General features: G+C 44.0%; 1 protein-coding gene across 4 annotated transcripts in view; it reads left to right on the top strand.

Annotated features, from left to right (window-relative positions):
* Positions 1-18,007, top strand: part of FYN (FYN proto-oncogene, Src family tyrosine kinase) — a 38,656-nt gene extending 20,649 nt beyond the window's left edge. For 3 of the 4 annotated variants that reach the window (XM_010015536.1, XM_010015535.1, XM_010015534.1), the window contains 3 exons: positions 1-148; positions 8,504-8,635; positions 17,367-18,007. In XM_010015536.1, coding sequence (XP_010013838.1) covers positions 1-148; positions 8,504-8,635; positions 17,367-17,575 — 489 coding nt within the window. In that variant the 3' untranslated portion in view covers positions 17,576-18,007. The remainder of the gene's footprint in view (positions 149-8,503; positions 8,636-17,366) is intronic. The other variant, XM_010015533.1, reaches the window with a different exon arrangement.
* The last annotated feature ends 72 nt before the right edge of the window (positions 18,008-18,079 follow it).

Below are 18,079 nucleotides of genomic sequence, written 5' to 3'. Positions count from 1 at the left end.
GCAGGAATGGCGTACATCGAGCGAATGAATTACATACACAGAGATCTGCGCTCTGCAAACATTCTGGTGGGGAATGGCCTAATATGCAAGATTGCTGATTTTGGATTGGCAAGGCTGATTGAAGACAATGAATATACAGCCAGACAAGGTAGATACAGAGGCAGGCACAGCACTGAGTGTCAGTGCAGGGGAAGAGAGGAACATGGCTTTAGAAAGCTCTCTCTCACATGCTTTGGGGTTGCTTTCAGTAAATCCTGAACTCATACTGACTCCTAGCTCAGAACTTCACTGCTGAATGAATGTCTTAAAGAGAACATCTTATTTAGTTGTCTTTCCTTTGAAAACTGACCGAAAAGAAACAGAGATGATGAGTGAGAGCACAGGTGGGTGAAGTGACAGTAAAGACAAGATCCTCATGGTGGATAGCAAAGAGGAAATGTTATTTACCAGCCTTTGGAAAAAAAAAAAGCCTGTGTAAGTTATTTCTTTCATAGTGTGCCTTCTAGTATTTACTGACTGGTGTCAACATTGCTGTGCTGTTCTTATTTTCTTTATTCAAATGGGTCAAAGAATTGTGTGTCTGTGCAATGGAGCTGTCTCTCTCAGCAGTTTTCTCTGGGAACTTAACAAGTTACTTTAATAGGAAAGCCATTTTCTAGTGCCACACAGAGTGCTGGGCACAGCCGACCACTGATACACTACTAAAATGTATCAAAGGGTATTGTAGCTCTTTTTAAAAAGCATGTGTGTGTTCAGACTGAGCCATGACAGAAGCTCTTTGTAGTTAGTCATTCTTTGCAAGTCATGCTTAGTTGTCAGATGTTGGTCCAAGTCTGCAGAGCTGCAGTTTTGTTCTCTTTCTGTTGGCAGTACATTGGTAGTGCTTGCTCAATATGTGTTGGTAAATACCATCCATTTCAGTGCTAAAGCCTTGAAGTGTCCCATTAAACCCTGTTGTATGTCATCAGCAAGCAAAGGTTGGTTATATACTTCATAACCTGCATTTACCCCTTCCTGTTGTGAGTTTTTTCTATTGACAAGAAGTCCCTGTTTCAGCATGGATTTTACCATTAACTCTTAGGTAAGAGCTAACCTCTTTCTGTAACTTTCAAGTGTAGACAGAAGGAGCCAGAAATTTTCCAGCATGCTTTGTCTTGGCCTGGGAGCAGCAGCTCTCATGCCATTCACACTCCCCTAGTGAGCGGAACCTAGTTGCCCTGATGTGGACCACAGGCTGCATCCACCCTAAAAGTTGTCTGCTTCACATTTGGATGGCAAGGCCTGATTATCGGGGTTGGGGGGAAGTGGGGGACCTAGAAGAACCTCTGGTTGGTACTAATGCAGAGCATTAACCACTATTGATTTCAGCCTGAGGGTGGGAATTGCTCCTTGCTAGAAAACTAGCCTCGTGTCATTCTCTCCAGAGTAAAAAGAGCGTCTGACAGCTCTGGTAGGCAGAAAGCCGCCTGCTTGCCCTTCCCCTGTGTGAAACAAGAAGAGTATCCTTGAACAAGGCAGCCAGCTGCAAATGGCTTCGAAACAGTGTCTTGTATTATCTCCCTTTCTCTCTGGTTTACTGCCATGTCTTTTGTTCTCTTTGGAAGCCACCCAATGTATATTTTGACATGACTAATTATTTGGCTTAACAGACAAGTATGTGACCTACTTCTGTCCAGATCTCTTCAGGCTCCTGATACCTAGGAAATCCTCTGATGACCTGTTTGCTTCCTGGTTTAAATTTCTCAGAATAGTTTTGCCCTCTTCACATGTTAGAAAGCTGTGGAAACCTGCCTGACTCATGGTGAGGAAAAGCTTAGATTTTTCAAGACAATAAAAAGTATTGGATTTTGGGTGGAAAAGCTTTGGGATGAGAAAAGCGTAACACCAGGACTGGCAGGGAGAGGGAGTGTAGTCGTCATTGTCTCCTGCCCTTCTTCCATGGCAGAAATCACTTGTGTTATGGACAAGGTGGCTGGGAAGGAAGAAATAGTTTGGCTTTTAACCTGCATTGCTGATGATCCAGAGGTCTGAATCATGTTTGCCTGGCTTTATCTCATGGTGCAAGTACGAAGAAGTCACCCATCCTTCCCATACTTCAGAGCAATGGACAGTACTTCATTTCCCTGACCAAAGGGCCAGGTGTGAGTCCTTCAGAGCTACGGGATTCCTTAAAAAAGAGAACCAAGAGCTGTAATCACAGGCATCTTGTAGAAAGGTTTTCATATTTTCGCTAATGTTCTCTTGACCCTTTCTTAAGGGGTAGCTTAAGACCCCTCTAGGGAGGGGTGCATTTTTGACCAAGGAGCACACTCTCAATTTACATTTCATTGCAATTAACCTGGCTTTCACGCCAGTTGGGCAGCCAGGGTGAGCCTAGGACCTTTAACTTTCTGAGGGAGAAACATGGCTTCTATCGCACCACTGGAATTTTTCTTCAAGTGGGATTCAATCCTGGTTTGTTTAGTTAAACTTCAGTTTGATCACTGCTTGGTGGAGACCACAGTATCAGGAGGAAATGGTTGCCTCTGCTTGTTTCCCATGACCTATTACGTCAGCCTCTGAGGGGATGCATCTGGGGACTGCTCTGTTTATCTAGCTGACTACTGCTTCAGTGGGAATTTTGACATGGGAGGAGAGCCGAGCCAGCAGAGGGGAGGGGGACAGGGAGTGCTCCAGACTGGCAGCTCCTGTGGGAGAAAGGAAATGTTTTGCCTTACAAAATCTGAAGATTAAAGCCTCTGGTCGCTCTCTCCTCAGCAGTCCTCCTTCTCTTGGCTTAAGTGTGTTAGTACAGAGCTCATTGTCAGCGTGGGGAAGAGGTGGTTTTCTCCAGCCTTACTTGATCGCCTACTCCCTTCCCCCACTGTCACTTTTGTCTCTGATTAAATATTTTGAAAGGAAACAGATGGGGATGCTTTGAGCCCCAGGGGCTAGAGTGAAGGATTCCTGAACCTGTATGGGTATTACTTAGCCCGGTGGTAACGTTTTACTGACTGGTTTACTTTCTTTTTGGTTTGAACAAAGGAGGCCTGACTGCTCCTGATTTATGAGAGGTAAATAAAAAGCAGTTCATTGTCTGCACTGCCATTTCTCAGCAATCATCAGGAAGGAAAGAGATGGTCATGCCACTAATGATTTAAAGTGTGTGACTAGCAGCTATACGCTGCCATTAAATAGTACCAAAAAAAAGAGTGAGTTCTTGGCTTGTAGTGAGCATTTGGCTCCTCTTGCTTTTAGAGGAAGTGAGTAATCAAAGAGGAAAAACATGCCTGTGAAAGTGACGCCCATTTTAAAGGCTACACTGGTGGAGTGTATTGCAGCCTGCACCACTGGGGCTTGCTTCTTTTGGCTGTTGCTGTTACAACATCTATATCTTTCTCCTCCACCCACCCAAGTGTCAGGCATTCAGGCTTCTTTCCTTGTATCGGTGATGACGCTTATGTCAGCCCTGTAAGACAAGACTTAAAACTCCTGCTATCCTACAGGACAGGGAGAAACTTCCCATCACGTCCAACACAGGATTTCCCATGCAGTTCTGCTACCCTTACACTGATGCGGTTCACAGCTACAAGGAGTTTTGGTCAAGCGCATGGCATTTTTGTGGAGAGTGCCAAGTGCTCCACACTATTCTAAGCAGTAGCAGCTGATACAAATTTAAAATTGCCTTAATAAAAAAAAAAAAAAGCAGAGTTAGTTATTTTCCAGGCCATGTTTCTACTGCCTACACTGGCAGCACTTGCAGCGGTGCCACTCCAACCATACATGAAACAATAGGCGTCTTTCTGATGCCTTCCAGACAAGTCAGAGCTATTCTGGGAGGTCTAGTATGTGTTTGTAAACTTTCAGATCATTTTTGCCTCCTTAACACTTAGAAATTTCTCCTTCCTGCCCTGCTTAAAAGCAAGCAATGCTTCTTATTTTGATTTCCTAGAAACGAGCAGGGATTTTTTTCCTCCTTACAGGCTCTCCCCAGTTCTTTTGTAGAGACTTGGCTCCCAGCTCACCAGCTAATCAGATGTCTCTTGTTCATGACAGACTGTACTGCAGCTGTAACATCCAGGGCTTTGTTCTTGCTTTTTACCTGCCATTCTCCAGGCCAGCCAGGGAGCAGACAGAAGGAAGGACTCTTGCCTCTCAACAGCCAGCCCCCGGGGTCCCAGTGGGGGATCACTGATACAATCCTACAGAGATGCCATCTGCTCCATGAGAAGGAGCACAGCCAGGTCAAGAGGAAGGGCAAGGGGAAGCGGGGTGTGCAGGCAGAGGGCGAGAGAGGTGTTTAGACCCACGGTTCTGTCCCTTGTCCCCCACTTTCTGGGGAGGGATCAGCCTGCGGAGCCTGCTTCTGATCACTCGTGTTTTGCCAGGCTTGTAAGTTCATGTTCGTTCTCACAGCACAGAAAATGTAATTGCACAGTCCCTCCCACACAGCACTCATCATCGCTACCAGTGCTGACTCGTTTCCTGTTACATGCTTGCTTCAGCACTTCGGTTTACCTTTTGCAGCTTTCCCTTTCCAGCCTCAGGAGCAATTAAGTTCTGCACTCTGTTCTCTGGTTGCTAACCCAAGGGTTCCCCTGGTTTTTGGGTCTTGAAGCTTGAGGTGCTGCCTTGAGTTTGGCTTTAAGGTATGAGAGGTAGCAGCTTTGTAGCATTTCTGGAAGCAGGATCATTATGAAGCTGACAGTGGCTCTGGGGCATGAATTTCAGAGATTTCTGCTTCGTCGAGATTCAGATCTGAAAAACAACAAAGCTCGGAGGGATTTTTGCTCGCCTCAGAAGAAATCGTGCTGAGATTTGTACATCCAGGTTGCTTAAGTATCCCAGCCCCCTCCGCTCCTTCTCACCACATGACCTGCTTATAGCCGACGACGAATTAAAGCAGGGCCATGGATTGATTTTTCCCAAAGAAATCCTCCTGGGAGGTAACCTGTGTGAATGTTTAGGCAGAGGTCCCAAGAACAGGGCTGAGCCTCACAAAAATCCTCAGAGGTAGGAGGCAGGGCCAGCTGCCCTACCAGTAAATCATATGAGCAGCCTTGGCTTGACGTGGCTGCGAGCAGTGCAGAAACCCAAAAAAGGCTTTCCCCAGGCTGAAGGGTTTCAAAAAAGGGACAGAGATAAAAGCTGCAGATTAGTACCTTGCTGTGGGGCAAAGACAGGCTATCCTGACCTAATGAATGCAGTGTGGGGTTGGTTTGTACACATGGAGTTACTGACCTGCTAGTTCATAATAAAATAGATTCCAGCAAAAAAAAAAAGATAAATCTCCCCACACACCCTGGTGTAAAATCTGCCTTCAAAGTAGGAGATAGGCTGCCTTGCCAGCTGGGGTAATTTGGCTTATCAGATTTATTAACACGCTTGTCAGTAATACGCATTTTATCTGATGATCCGATGCTGTAATTTGTTTGCAGCACAAAGTCAGCTTGTTTAATAAGCTGCTGAGGCCTGGGTAAAGGGAGGGGGTGGGTTTTTAATTGGTGTGTTGGGAGAGAGAAAGCACGGAGACTGTGTTGGTCAGGAGCCACACGTCTGGCCTGCGCAAATGCTTCCTATAGCAGTAGCAATCGGGATGCTTCTGAGTGGTGCTCAACACATTTGGGGATTTTTGTGTTTTCACATAAGTGCACTGCTTGTGGCTCCAGTGCCAGACACTAGATGGGAGGCAGCACCTTGGGGGTATCTCTGTTAGATACACACATGTACCCCCATTCACACAAGCTGTGTGTTATCTCATGTGTTATGGCAGTGTACCTTCAGCTGTGCAGGTGGCCAGGCTGGTACATCCTTAGTGGTCTCTGCTCTCCCATTACTGATGGCTCTGCCATACTGGGTTGCAGGCTTTCTTGGACCATTTAGCCTCCAGCATGCATTGCAGGGCCAGAAAACCATGAGGCAGGGTTCTGCTAGCAACCTCTCTGCCAACCTTGTGTTTCCCTCCTCCCTATCTATCGCTTCAAACAAAAGTTCAGGAAATATTGCACTAAATGGAGAACATGGAATTTTTGTATTAGTTGCTTTAGCCAGAGAATAACCTACAGCAGGGGCAACATAGAAATGGAATGAGTAGCTATTCTGTCATCACAAAGTCCATGGACAGACCGTTTGTCTTCTACAGCAGCGCTCGTCACAGTCCAATGGCTTTTGTACTGCTCTAGCTCTCACGAAAAGGGATGTGCTGGAATTGTCCCCCCTTCTCACCTACTACTTGCTTCTCATCTTCCTATGGTCCCTTGACACACCACATACCTCCCAGTGCCACACTGGCAGTAGATAAGGAAGGCAAAAATACCAGGGGAGTTGGCCACAAAGGAGTCTGAAGAGATTTCTTTCTTCCAGAGATGAGTTGTATGTGGTTGCTACCTTTGGATCTGAGTATGAAGCACAAGGGAATTAGACCAGGTTTGGCTCAGCTTCTCAGAAAAACACAGCTGATTGATTAAAAAAAAAAATAAAAGAAAAGAAATGTTGAATAAAATGTGTGCAACACCTGAACAAGCAAACCCTTGTGCTTGGCTATCTATCTCACGCACCACCAGCAAACATGCACGCTTTCAGGCTGCTGGTCAGCCTGGAGCAGTTCACTCAGCTGGCATGGTGTGTGCGTACTGTCTCAGCTGCACGTATGAGAGAGCAGGGGGACATTAGCTCTCATATACATGGTATGCCTGCATAAGCACATCTAAAGCCATGCACTGTTGGCCTAGGGAACCTGATCACCAGATGAACTCAGACTGCAGTTTTTCTGGGGATCAGCACAGAGTTTATAGCCCCAGGATCAGCCAGTGGCCTGGGGAGCCAGTTGCCAGCCCCATGTGGCTGCCAGTGCTGCTGGAACAAGGCCAGTTTCCAGGACAGAGGCTCAAGTGATGGCAGGCTGCTCTGCTGCAGAGATCTCAGACATCACAGCCAGGGCAGCTTTTAAGAGAAGATGAAGTTCTGTAAATTTTGAGTCTTGTAAACTAAGATTGGCCCCATGAAGAAGGGTAAGTTAGGGTGACTGAGACCAAAGCCAAGCACCCAAATCTTAGCTCCTGCCTGCATATCAGAAGAGGCACACTTTTTTAAAAGTGAATAGACATCCAAAAATCCACAGGCACCTTTGCAAATCTAACATTCACTGATGTGTTGATGCTTGACTAGACTCAGGTTCCTGACTTTGGGCAGTAGAGATTTAAAACTCCGTCTTGTGTCTGTTGATTTAGCAGGATTTACTCGAGCAAGTACAGTTTTCCCTAGAAAATGTATTTGTTTCTAAGTGATACTCTCTCAGGATCACTCACGTGTAAAGCAGGAAAAATTTTAGCACCTGATGTTTTACTAAGTAAGATGAGAATTACTAACACGTTTACTTTGTACTCTGAGTCAAATCAAGTTGTGACGTATAGCAGAAGATACGGGGCAGCGAGCACTGGATGTGATAGCAGAACAGCACCAGCAGGGAGCTGTAAACAGTGTCATAGCTTCACTCGGCTGAAAGTGATTTGTCCACGTTGTTACACTTTCCACGCTCCTCCTGAAAGCTAAGGGAACTTTTATGAGAGGGTGGTGAGAAATCAAAGTCAGGCTGTTTCCAAATTGAAGAGTGTTTGTCACTAGGGATCAGGAATAAGCAACGCAACTCTTTTGCACCAGGGAACTGTCTGCATATTTTTTCATACGTACTAGGAGTTAATTATTACCACAAGACTTTTCTTTAAAGTCATCCTGAAAATATTTTCCCTAAGAAAACAGCAAATGATTGGGAAAGCAAATAAATCAGTGTTTAAAGACTTGTTATCTTACCATCCATACCACAACTGGCTCCTGCAAGCTCTGATGATGGATGAGCACATTAGAACTGCACGTATTTAAGGCACTGCAGGCTTTTCAGTGCCAGGAGTTTAAAGTACACTGTCAGGTTATAAATCACAGGCCAGAGTTGTGCCTTGACATCACTGCACTCCAAGCAACTGAAATGGCAGTATTATTTTTAAGTCCTTGCATGTTTCTCGTGAAATATTAGGTTTGGTTTTAATTTATGTTTTTACCATGTTTGTTTGTTTGTTTTGCATTTTGCTCAGCTTGAGCAGTGAAACCGGGAGGTACATTTTCAACAAATCCCACTTCAATTTGTACGTCCTAACTGTGTTTGACTTGCAAATATCTCAAGGACATGTTAATTTAAAACATTCTGGGAGAAAGAATTTCTATTATATTTGGCGTGCTTTTTTTAACCTTTTTTTTTTCCATTTTGTAAAACTTCAAACCTGAATTAAAATGTCTTAGCCATCTCTTGGGGTGTGAGACAAACCCACCCCTTCCCTGCTAAGTCTTTCCTTCTGCCCTACATGTTCCACCCACATGTCCTCTCCAACTGTACTCCATGGAGCTGTTTGTTAACACTCACTCGGCTGCAGCTCTGTCCAGCTGCACATGCTGTAGAAGACAGCAGTCACCTATGAACTGGTACTTTGATTCTGTTTCTATTCTGATTAAGACTCATTTATTCTTTTATTAGGTGCAAAGTTTCCCATTAAATGGACTGCACCAGAAGCAGCCTTGTATGGAAGGTTCACAATAAAGTCAGATGTGTGGTCGTTTGGGATCCTACTGACAGAGCTGGTAACAAAAGGGAGAGTGCCATACCCAGGTAAGAAAACAGTCTGAGCCCTGCTTCACCTGGGGAAAGTAGTGGGAACAAGCCATATGCTCAACTTGGAATGTGTATTTATTTTCACTGGGCTGAAAGAAGGATGGTTATCACGCATAAGTTCTGTGTACGCTTGAAAATGGTCCTGATTCTGATAGCTGCTGTGTGATGGTCACGGTAAAATGACAAGAGAATAGAAAATCCAACATATTCATTTCTTATTTTTTTAATAGTTCACATTTCAATTAATATACTTCCCAGCCAGATAATGAAAGCAATGTAAAATTACTATGCTGCGGAGCAAATAATTCTCTATAGTATTGCATTCACTTTAAGATATCAACAGTTAAACTCCCAGAGCGGCATTACTCCATTTATTCTGTCAGTCTGTTTCTCTGCAAGGTTTGATGACTGTCTGAACGTCTGGAATTACCAAATCTCTTTTTTATAAACTCTTAAATTTCAGTCATTGCTTTTGAGATGGATGAAAAGGATAGAAAGTAATTCTGTAACATGCAGGCCAGAGCTCATGGTAGGGTCACAGCGGGGCCAGATTCTCTGCATGGGGGAACTGGAGGCCCCATGGTTCTTTGTTGAAACCCTGCCAAGTATCCAATGGATTAAGATTTGTAGGAGAGGTGATTGGATCTGCCTATGCAGAAGGAGCTTTTCGTTCTGTGCCCCCCTGAAGATTGTAGGCATTCAGGTGAAGAGGAAAGCATTGAGGTGAAAGCAATGCAATACATGGAAAACCATTTAATCCCTTCATTTTCTTATCAGCACAGATACTAGCAACGGGGCATCCAGCTGCATCTTTATTCTTTTTATTAAAAAAAAATAAAAATGTCTAAATACCACTGGATTTTCTCTAATTACCACTGTACAGCTGTGTGTGCTGCAGCTGATTTAGTGGAAAGTGCCCTAAAGCAGTTTCAATTTGCCAGTCTGTGAGGTGATCAAGCAGTCAGATCTATACTCCAAATTGCACAGGAGAAGCATCAAAGTGGAGTTCAGTTCATCCTGTGATATCTCACACCACTTCAGAAGGTTGAACTCAGCAAAACAAAACTCCCAGAGTTTTACCAGGAATTTCAACTTTGCCTGTGCCTAGCAGTTAGCAGCTGACATTTGTGACAGGAATATGGGGACTGGGAGGCTTCTCATCATCAGCAGTGAATTTTGGCGTGAGTAACAGGGAGCAGCTTAGCAAAGCTGTGACTGTGACAACAGAATGAGGTAGCAGAAAGCAAGACGTTTCTGTGGGGTGGATGAGTCCCTCTGCCCAGCACTTCCCATGCAGTTAAAGAAAAGCGGGTGTTGCCACCAACACGGAGTGGCTGTGTCAGTAGAGGGCACAAAGGTCTTTTTGTCAGGAGGATTATTGGCAATGGTGTAGGAAAGCCACGGTTTCCATGGGTTTATTGAGGGTTAAATGCAGACATGGCACAGTGTGCAAAGGTTAAGACAGAAAGAGGATGTGTGAGACTTAGCTGATATGGTGGTGCTCCCAGAGGGTGGGCAACGCTCCTTGCTGGGCTGCAGGAAGAGGAAATTCCTAGTCACTACCAGCAGAGTGGATGCACAGGATGCCAGCCATGGCAGAGTTAAGGTGTTCAGGGTTTTTTCCCCCGAGCTCCACATTGGTGGGTGTCATGGTTTAAGCCCAGCCAGTAACTCAGCACCATGCAGCCGTTCACTCACCCTCCCCTTCACCCCTCTGGATGGGATTGGGAGGAGAATTGAAAGATTGTAAACCCCATGGGTTGAGATAAAAACAGTTTAATAACTAAAGTATAATATAATACAACTACTACTAGTAATAATAATAAGTGAAATAAGGGGAGAGAATATAAAACTAAAAGGGAAAAGGGAAAGAAAACAATAAACACAAGTGATGCACAATACAATTTCTCACAATACAATTGCTCACCTCCCACCGACCAATACCCAGCCCGACCCGAGCAGCGATCTGGACCTTCCAGGTAACTCCCCCCAGTTTATATACTGGGCATGACGTGCTGTGGTATGGAATACCCCTTTGGCCAGTTTGGGTCAGGTGTCCTGTCTCTGCTTCCTCCTGGCTTCCACTCCTCCCTGGCAGAGCATGAGAGACTGAAAAGTCCTTGATCAGGGTAAGCTACTTATCAAAAACTAAAACATGAGCATTGTTCTCAGACTAAAGCCAAAACACAGTACTGCACCAGCTACTGGGAAGGAGAAAAAAAAACAGAGCTGAAACCAGGACGGTGGGGTAGACATGCTAGAATACTAGCCTGCTCTCTTATCATGTGCAGGAGCACAGACACACACACAGAGAAAAAATACTTCCAGGCAAAAGTGGCCCCATCCTAACTGTGGACACACTGTTGGCCATGGCAGCAGAGGATGTTTGCACTTCCCTCCCCACAGGAGGAAGAGTCCACTGGATGTGTGTTTAAGTGCTTGCAATACGTAACTTCTTGTACGACCCATGACAGAAATCTGAGGCACAGTCTGTGTCCTGAAAATGTGGACAGTTTTATTACGTGCGGTTTGAGCACATCAAAGACAACTAATGGCATCTCTGGTCTTTCAGCACCATACTCCCTCTTCATCCCTCACTACATAAAGCCCTCACACACTGAAAGTCCTTCCATCTCACTCTCTCCCACCCATGCTAGGAAGACATCAAGTAGCTCGAAGCAAATTTTTGTGTGTTACAATATCACAGAGTCAGCAGTTTTCTGGATAGTCACGTACTGTCTTGGTTACACACTGCCCAAGCTCTACACCAGGGCCCTTCCTCCCTACTGGGACTCCCACCCTGCTCATACTGGAGGCCTTTACCATTCTCATAATCACCATCACTCCCCTTCCTGTCAGTTTTACCTAGGGGCAGCCTCTATTTTATATTTGAATTTCCAAAGTCTTTCAAGATTTCAGTTCATACTCATTCCCTAACTGGCAAAGCTTTTACAGGCTGAGATAATGGTGGAGGAGAACTGGGGCCTTCTCAGAAGGGTCTGTCTTTGCATGTAGGCTAAAAGAGGGCTTAGACTTCCCAAGGTGACAAAGACCTCCTGAGCTCCTCAGAAAAGACTCTTTTTTCCCCTGACATAGAAAGGATGATCCATCTCCTGCTTCATGCTGGGTAAAGGAAGTACCTCCTGAAAGGATAAAACTTCGTGAATTCAAGTCCCTGTCTGAGGCAGGGAGTAGGGTTCAGCTGCACCCACAGGGCTTTCCCTGCTGTCATAGCATGGCTTATGTGAGAAGGAAAAGATGGGAGTTCAACCACTCTGAGAGGCAAGACTCAGCCCGCCCTTACCCAAGTATATATACAACCTATAGGTGAGAGAATGCAGTTTGTAGGCACTGCCAACCACTTTGGCACCCAAGGCATGTGGATTTGCAAGCTCTGGAAAGGGTCAGCCTTGAAACAAAGAGGGTCATGGAGCTGTCACTGGGCTGCAATACCCAGTTTCCTAAATAGTTGCGGGCATGTTGTCTTGATCTTCCTGATTACAGCTTGTAGCAGGCCAGGGGGGGAGTGCGGAGAGGCCCTCAGACAAAGGCATTGCTCTCTTGCTTGACAAGATCTTAATGCCTGGAGAGGTTATTTATAGCACACACCCCAGTCCTGTGGTGGTAACCGTGCCCACAGGGCACTGTATTTCATGTACATGGAGAACCAAGCATTGTTTTAAGCTTGTGTAGAAGGAAGGAGAAGCACAAGGAGGACAGAAGGTGACAGGCAATATATGGGAGGGGAACAGACTGTGTGGAACAGGACTTGGCATTCCTTGTCTCCCATATATCAACCAGTTCCTGTCCTGATGCCTCATTTTGGAAGAGAGGCTGGAGTAAAGGTGGAATACGTGAGCAGTGAAGATTTTGCTGGCAGAGATGAAGATCAGGCTCAGGTTCATAACCAAGCTTTGCCTCAGACCCTCTAGCTCCCACAAGCAAGAGTTTACCATAGGTGAGGTGTCCTCATCTTCATTCTTCAACCAAGCCTGTTTCGCTGTCAATGGATGTAATGGACCGCTACCATAAGTAATTTATTTGTGCTTTTCTTAGCCGTCCCTAATGCTTTCCCGTTCATTTCACAAGGCAGCAGATTGAAATAAGCAACTTTCACTGTCTTTCTGGGCATTGAGGTTCTATTTTCGATATTACAATGAGGAAATAAAAACTAGGCGTGCAGAAGAGTAGGCAAGTTTAAAAAAATAGCCTGCTTAGTTGACCTGTTTCAGTTTCTGTTTCTTTCCCCTTACACAAATTCCCTTTGTATCTTAGTTTAGGGTTGTGGGGCTTGGGGGAGAGGTGTTAGTGGAGTTTAGAAGCAGGAGGCTGCATTTCCCTAGCAGTAGTCAGAGAATTTGGCTTTTTTTCACGTGTTGTCTTTCAGATAGGCAAAAATCTCAGCTGCACTAAACAAACACCTCTGAATTTGCTCCTTCTGCTTTCTGCTGCACTCAGCATATCAAGAGCATTTACGTTTTATGCCTAGTGTGACAGCCACCACGATGCATCCTCTGGCCAGGCAGGTCTTTGAGGTTGGACTCCAAGCAGGTCTGCAGTCCCTGGGGAGCTGTGTTCAGCCTCCTTATCCCTGGGGAAAGCTGAGCCACAAGTGCCAGGAGAGTGCATGGTGTACTGTCCAAGCCTGGGGCCAAGTATACATTAATGAGCCAGCATATGTACGTGTACCATCGTCATGGATGGTAGCTAAAGAGTTGAGAGAGATGCATACTGAGCACATAGCACAGATAAACTTAGGTGGGTTTCTTCCTAGGCAGGAAAGCTCCACTCACAAATGCCGTAGCTCAAAGTTACATCTCTTATACCAAGCAAACTATAGCTTATTCAGAACAAAAACAAAACAGAAAAAGCAAACAAACCCCAGAACAGATATTGACAGCCAAGCTTTGTCGTGTTTTGAGGATGAGGAGTTGTTGGGGGTTTTCAGGCCTTAATTTCTAAATGAAGTGGCACAGCTTCCAGATTTTTAAAACTTGCTACTACTTTCGCAGAGAAATAATTAGGTTAGTGTTGTACTCTGTAAGAGCAGTATTATGCTTCAAAGGTTGTCTTTCTTTAGGAGCAGCTCTTCTGTTCCCTTCGGTGCACTATTGTGCCTGCATCCCTAGTCCCTGCCTAAGTCCCATATCCCATTCCTGTGCCCTCACCTCTGGCTTTAATTTGGGACTGCCCATGGAAGTTAGGAATTCTGCTTCTAGATCAGATTGAACAAAGCCCAAAATTCAACCTGTCTCCATTGTACCTCTCTCTTTCGAAAGCATGCTCTGAGTGCCAACGTGACCCAGCCCCTATGGAAGACTACACAGTTTTATCTTCTCAAATGTACTGGAAAAGGACCAACATGTCTGAGGAACCTTTGAACACAAGCAGAGGCACAGCTCAGGGTCCTTGGAGAATCTGAAATACATCATTTCTGGGGATGGGCAACAGCTGAGCTGTTGCTTAAGAGTCCTTCTTTAAGCATTTGTGTCTGTATTAGTTTGATCACTGGTCTCAAAGCATGCAGTGGGTCTTGAAGGAGCATATCTCTCAGCAGATAGCAAGAATAAAGTGGCTTAAAAACCATCGCTGTCCTCACTGGACTTCATGTTGCCCAAAGTAATCTATATAGCTTATTAGCTTTTGATGTGGGGATGCTGCCTAGTTACAGCAATGTTTCCTGTCTTCTGGAAAATCATCATTGCCCAGATCTGTGCTATTTGCACATCTGCTGTGCTCCATCTAATCAAGCTCCTCAGAGCATGCCAGAGCACATTGCAGTGTTTTCTTTAGCCACAACTGGAAACTTTACATTCTCTTTTATGTCTTACTACTGCAGTTTTTCCAGTAAAAGTCAAGCAGCATTGCATTTCAGTCCCCGTCCGTATGGGCACTAGATTTTTATTGTACTCAGCATTAAAGTGGCCATATCCTGTGGCATCCTGAGATTATGGGAGGCTTCATTAATAAAGCTGGATGGTGGGAGGTCATTTCATTTTCAGTCTTCTCAGGGAATAAAAAGCTAATGGAAAAGCCATCTTTTGGAAATTGGATGTTACCTTCTTGGTCCAAATGGAAATTCTTGAAACATCATGATTTTTCAAGCAGGTGAAATAGCTGTAGTCTACAGGAGAATATTTCTAAGTATTTTATTCCACAGATTTAAGGATTTTAGGATAAACTTTTAAGGGGTCTAGAAGCATACTGCAAGAAGAATTTCATTTATTATTTACTAAAAGAGTTGAAACTCTCGGGTATTCATTAGGAGAGAGGAGTTGTACAGACTGCTCAAATATTCTCTCTGTGTTGTTAGAAGTACAGATACAACAGGCTCCTGCTATCAAAAGAGAAACACTAAAATTTGTAACATAAGATAAGTAAATCAAGATAATAGGTTTGTAAACACTAACAGGCCTTTTAAGAGGTTAAAAAGTATACCTGGAGCACTGCTATTTTTATAAAGCTGAATAATAATCCAAGCAATTTTGAAACAAATGTATTTGAAACTCCTTTTTTAAATTAGCAGCACATGTCAAAACCAACAGAATTTCTTTGGCAAATCCTAGCTGCTGCAGCCCTTGCTGGATGTATGAATTCCAGTAAGGAACGTGAGGATTACTTGGGTTAGTTTCATGTCTAAGTTTTACTGGGAGGAAGGGGAAAGGAGAAAGTAAAGGAAGGCCATTTTCCTGGATTATACCGTGATGAGAAAACCTGGCTTGACTGAATTTCCAGAACAACAAATGACTGATGTTAGGCAGCAATGTCTCTGTTATGTTCTTTTTTCTATCCTTCTGTTTTTTAAGAGGAAATGAAGAGCTGTTTATGTTTTTCCTCCCCCCTTTCTTTCCTCGGGATTTTTCTTCCAGCATACAGTTCGTTATCAAGTTTCAGAGCGTGCTTTGCAGCACTGAGTAATACACTGAATGAAAATACCAAACGTTTGATATCTTAGTTCATTTGGAAAGGAGCTTTTCTGCTGCTGTTGCTTCTACCCATGTTGTACTTAAAAAGAAAGGGTACTGCCAAAACAAAAACAAAGAATGCAGTTTGCTTGTGGTGTAGGTATATACAGAAGATGAGTTACTGCTAACACTATTTTCATACCCTTTGATACATAAGGGAAGCAAAGCACAGCAAAACATGAGGCAATTCAGCTGATTCAAAGACTGGGATATGAAAAAGAGTGTAGATTTTTGTTCTAAACACAAATTTAAAATACTAATATTGAGAACACAATGTGAGCAAGATGCCAAAACAGTGAGGCCAGAAGGTTGATGCTGCCTTTGTGGATGGTCAGGAAAGGCTGTATTTTGCAGATGATTCTTTCAAAACATCTTTAAGAATTAAACACAGCCAGTATGTGAGGACACAGAGTGAAGACCAAATCCAAGGATACAGCTTAAGTCATCAGCCTAATGCTGATATTATTCCCATTAGTTAAGGTGTAGACAAATGAGTCTGTATTGAAGAAGGTATTTGAATTATTTCTCACAAATAAGTTTACCAAAAATATGAGGTAGAAATGATCCCCTGGGTCCTGAAGGTGGGACAAGAAAATTCTTCAAGAGGACACCCTGAAAGAACAAAGTAGAGGAGACCCAGTGAAGAATGGTGTAGTGGAAGCCAGGAGGAGGATTAACCAACAGAATGAGCAACATCAAGGTGCTGATTTCTAGTTTTGGTCATGGAGGAACTTGATTGTCCCTACTAGTTCTCCTGCAGAGATGATTGGCAGGACCCACTATATTTTTCAGCAGAGGACTGAGACAGTGCTTGCCAACTGGCAAGCCACAAAGCTCACAGTCAGTGCGCGCACCTCCTCTGAAGTACTTCCGCATGCCTGTGGTGCCAAAGGAATTCCTGGAAGAGATATTTAAAATAAAGTTGAGGTTGACTGCAATTAACATATGGTGAAAAGCAATTCAGCAGAGGAATCAAGGGTTGAAGGTGCTGCATAGAAAAGTCAAGGTAGCAAAGGGCATGGCTTGCCTTTTGGAGACAAGCATGACAGTAATAGAACCTTTTACCTCTTTTGAGAGATCGCTATGATTCTGCAGTGCAGCTGTTTTTCTTGGTATTTGACTTGTCTTCTCAGCAATTTTGTTCTGGTCTGGGTTGGAACAGTGGAATGTGGTTGAAACAATAGTAACCAATACAGATTGAGGGAGTGCAGATCAGCAGAAGCAGGAAGCTGTTGAACTGACCTTGAAGGTAACGTTGCTGGTAGCATGCTGGTACATCCCTGGTAGCCTAAAGTAGCAGAGTTTGCCTTGAAGCCTCTGCAGCATGACCCCACAGAGCACTTCAAGAAAAGCCCACACTCAGAGTGAGAGTTTCAAAAATTTATCTTAATTTCTAGAATTTTGAATAGTATTTGTTGTAATTCGTTTATTTTCCTTCACCACTTAACATAATAGTTTATGGCTACAGTTGTTGGAGAGGGGAAGTGCCAAATCCTGCCCACTGGGAGTAAGCCAAGAGGGTAACCATGGTAGCAGCATTTTCCTCATCACTGGATCCTACAACCCTCTACTGGGAAAGAAAATAATCCAGGTTACCTTGCAGTAGATGAAGAACTAAACCAAGACATTGGGGTGGTTTCATTTCACTTGTCTGAACCAAAAGAAATTTGTCTGATCAAGAAAATCATATGTATTGTAGATTGAGTTATACCAGGGTTAATTTGCCTGTAATTTAACAATGTGGATTTCTCTGCATTTTACAGGCATGAATAACCGTGAAGTCTTGGAGCAAGTAGAACGTGGTTATCGGATGCCATGTCCTCAGGACTGTCCCATCTCCTTGCACGAGCTTATGATCCACTGCTGGAAAAAAGACCCAGAGGAGCGTCCAACCTTTGAATATTTGCAGGGTTTCCTTGAAGACTACTTCACTGCAACAGAACCCCAGTACCAGCCCGGTGACAACCTGTAAATCCCTGGTCTCCAGACACTGTCACCGATTACCAGGTGTTTTTCAGCCTGGCCCCACCTGCCCTTCAGCTTCCAACTCTGTGATCAGCTTCTCCAGAGTGCAGCATCTTCCAGCACCACCGTGCACGGGAGGGGCTGAAGCTGAGAACTTCCGCAGCCTTTGCCTATGACCACTTGTCCTAATAATCTGAATGTCCTGGATGAAAAGGAGAAAAACACTCGTTTTTTCTTAATCAAAGACTCCAAAACTGCATTGTATTGATGTTATGTAAACTGCAAAACCTCTGTTCATTGTAAATAGTAACTCAGTGCCAATAACTGATCCTAGTGCTTTCCTTTTTTTAAAACGCAAAACTTATGTGATTTTAACTAGTCTTCTCCTGATTCGATTAAAAGTATTATTTTCCAGAAGTGGCCTCTTTGTCTAAAACATTTTTTTTCATGTTTTAACAAATAAAAAAAAAAAAAATCAGGACAGGTGTTTGGTTTTTTGCTTTTTTATATA

This window comes from Nestor notabilis, unplaced genomic scaffold (genome assembly GCF_000696875.1).
Source record: "Nestor notabilis isolate BGI_N333 unplaced genomic scaffold, ASM69687v1 scaffold13695, whole genome shotgun sequence".
Lineage (NCBI taxonomy): Eukaryota > Metazoa > Chordata > Aves > Psittaciformes > Psittacidae > Nestor > Nestor notabilis.
This window is presented reverse-complemented; position numbering and strand designations above follow the sequence as displayed.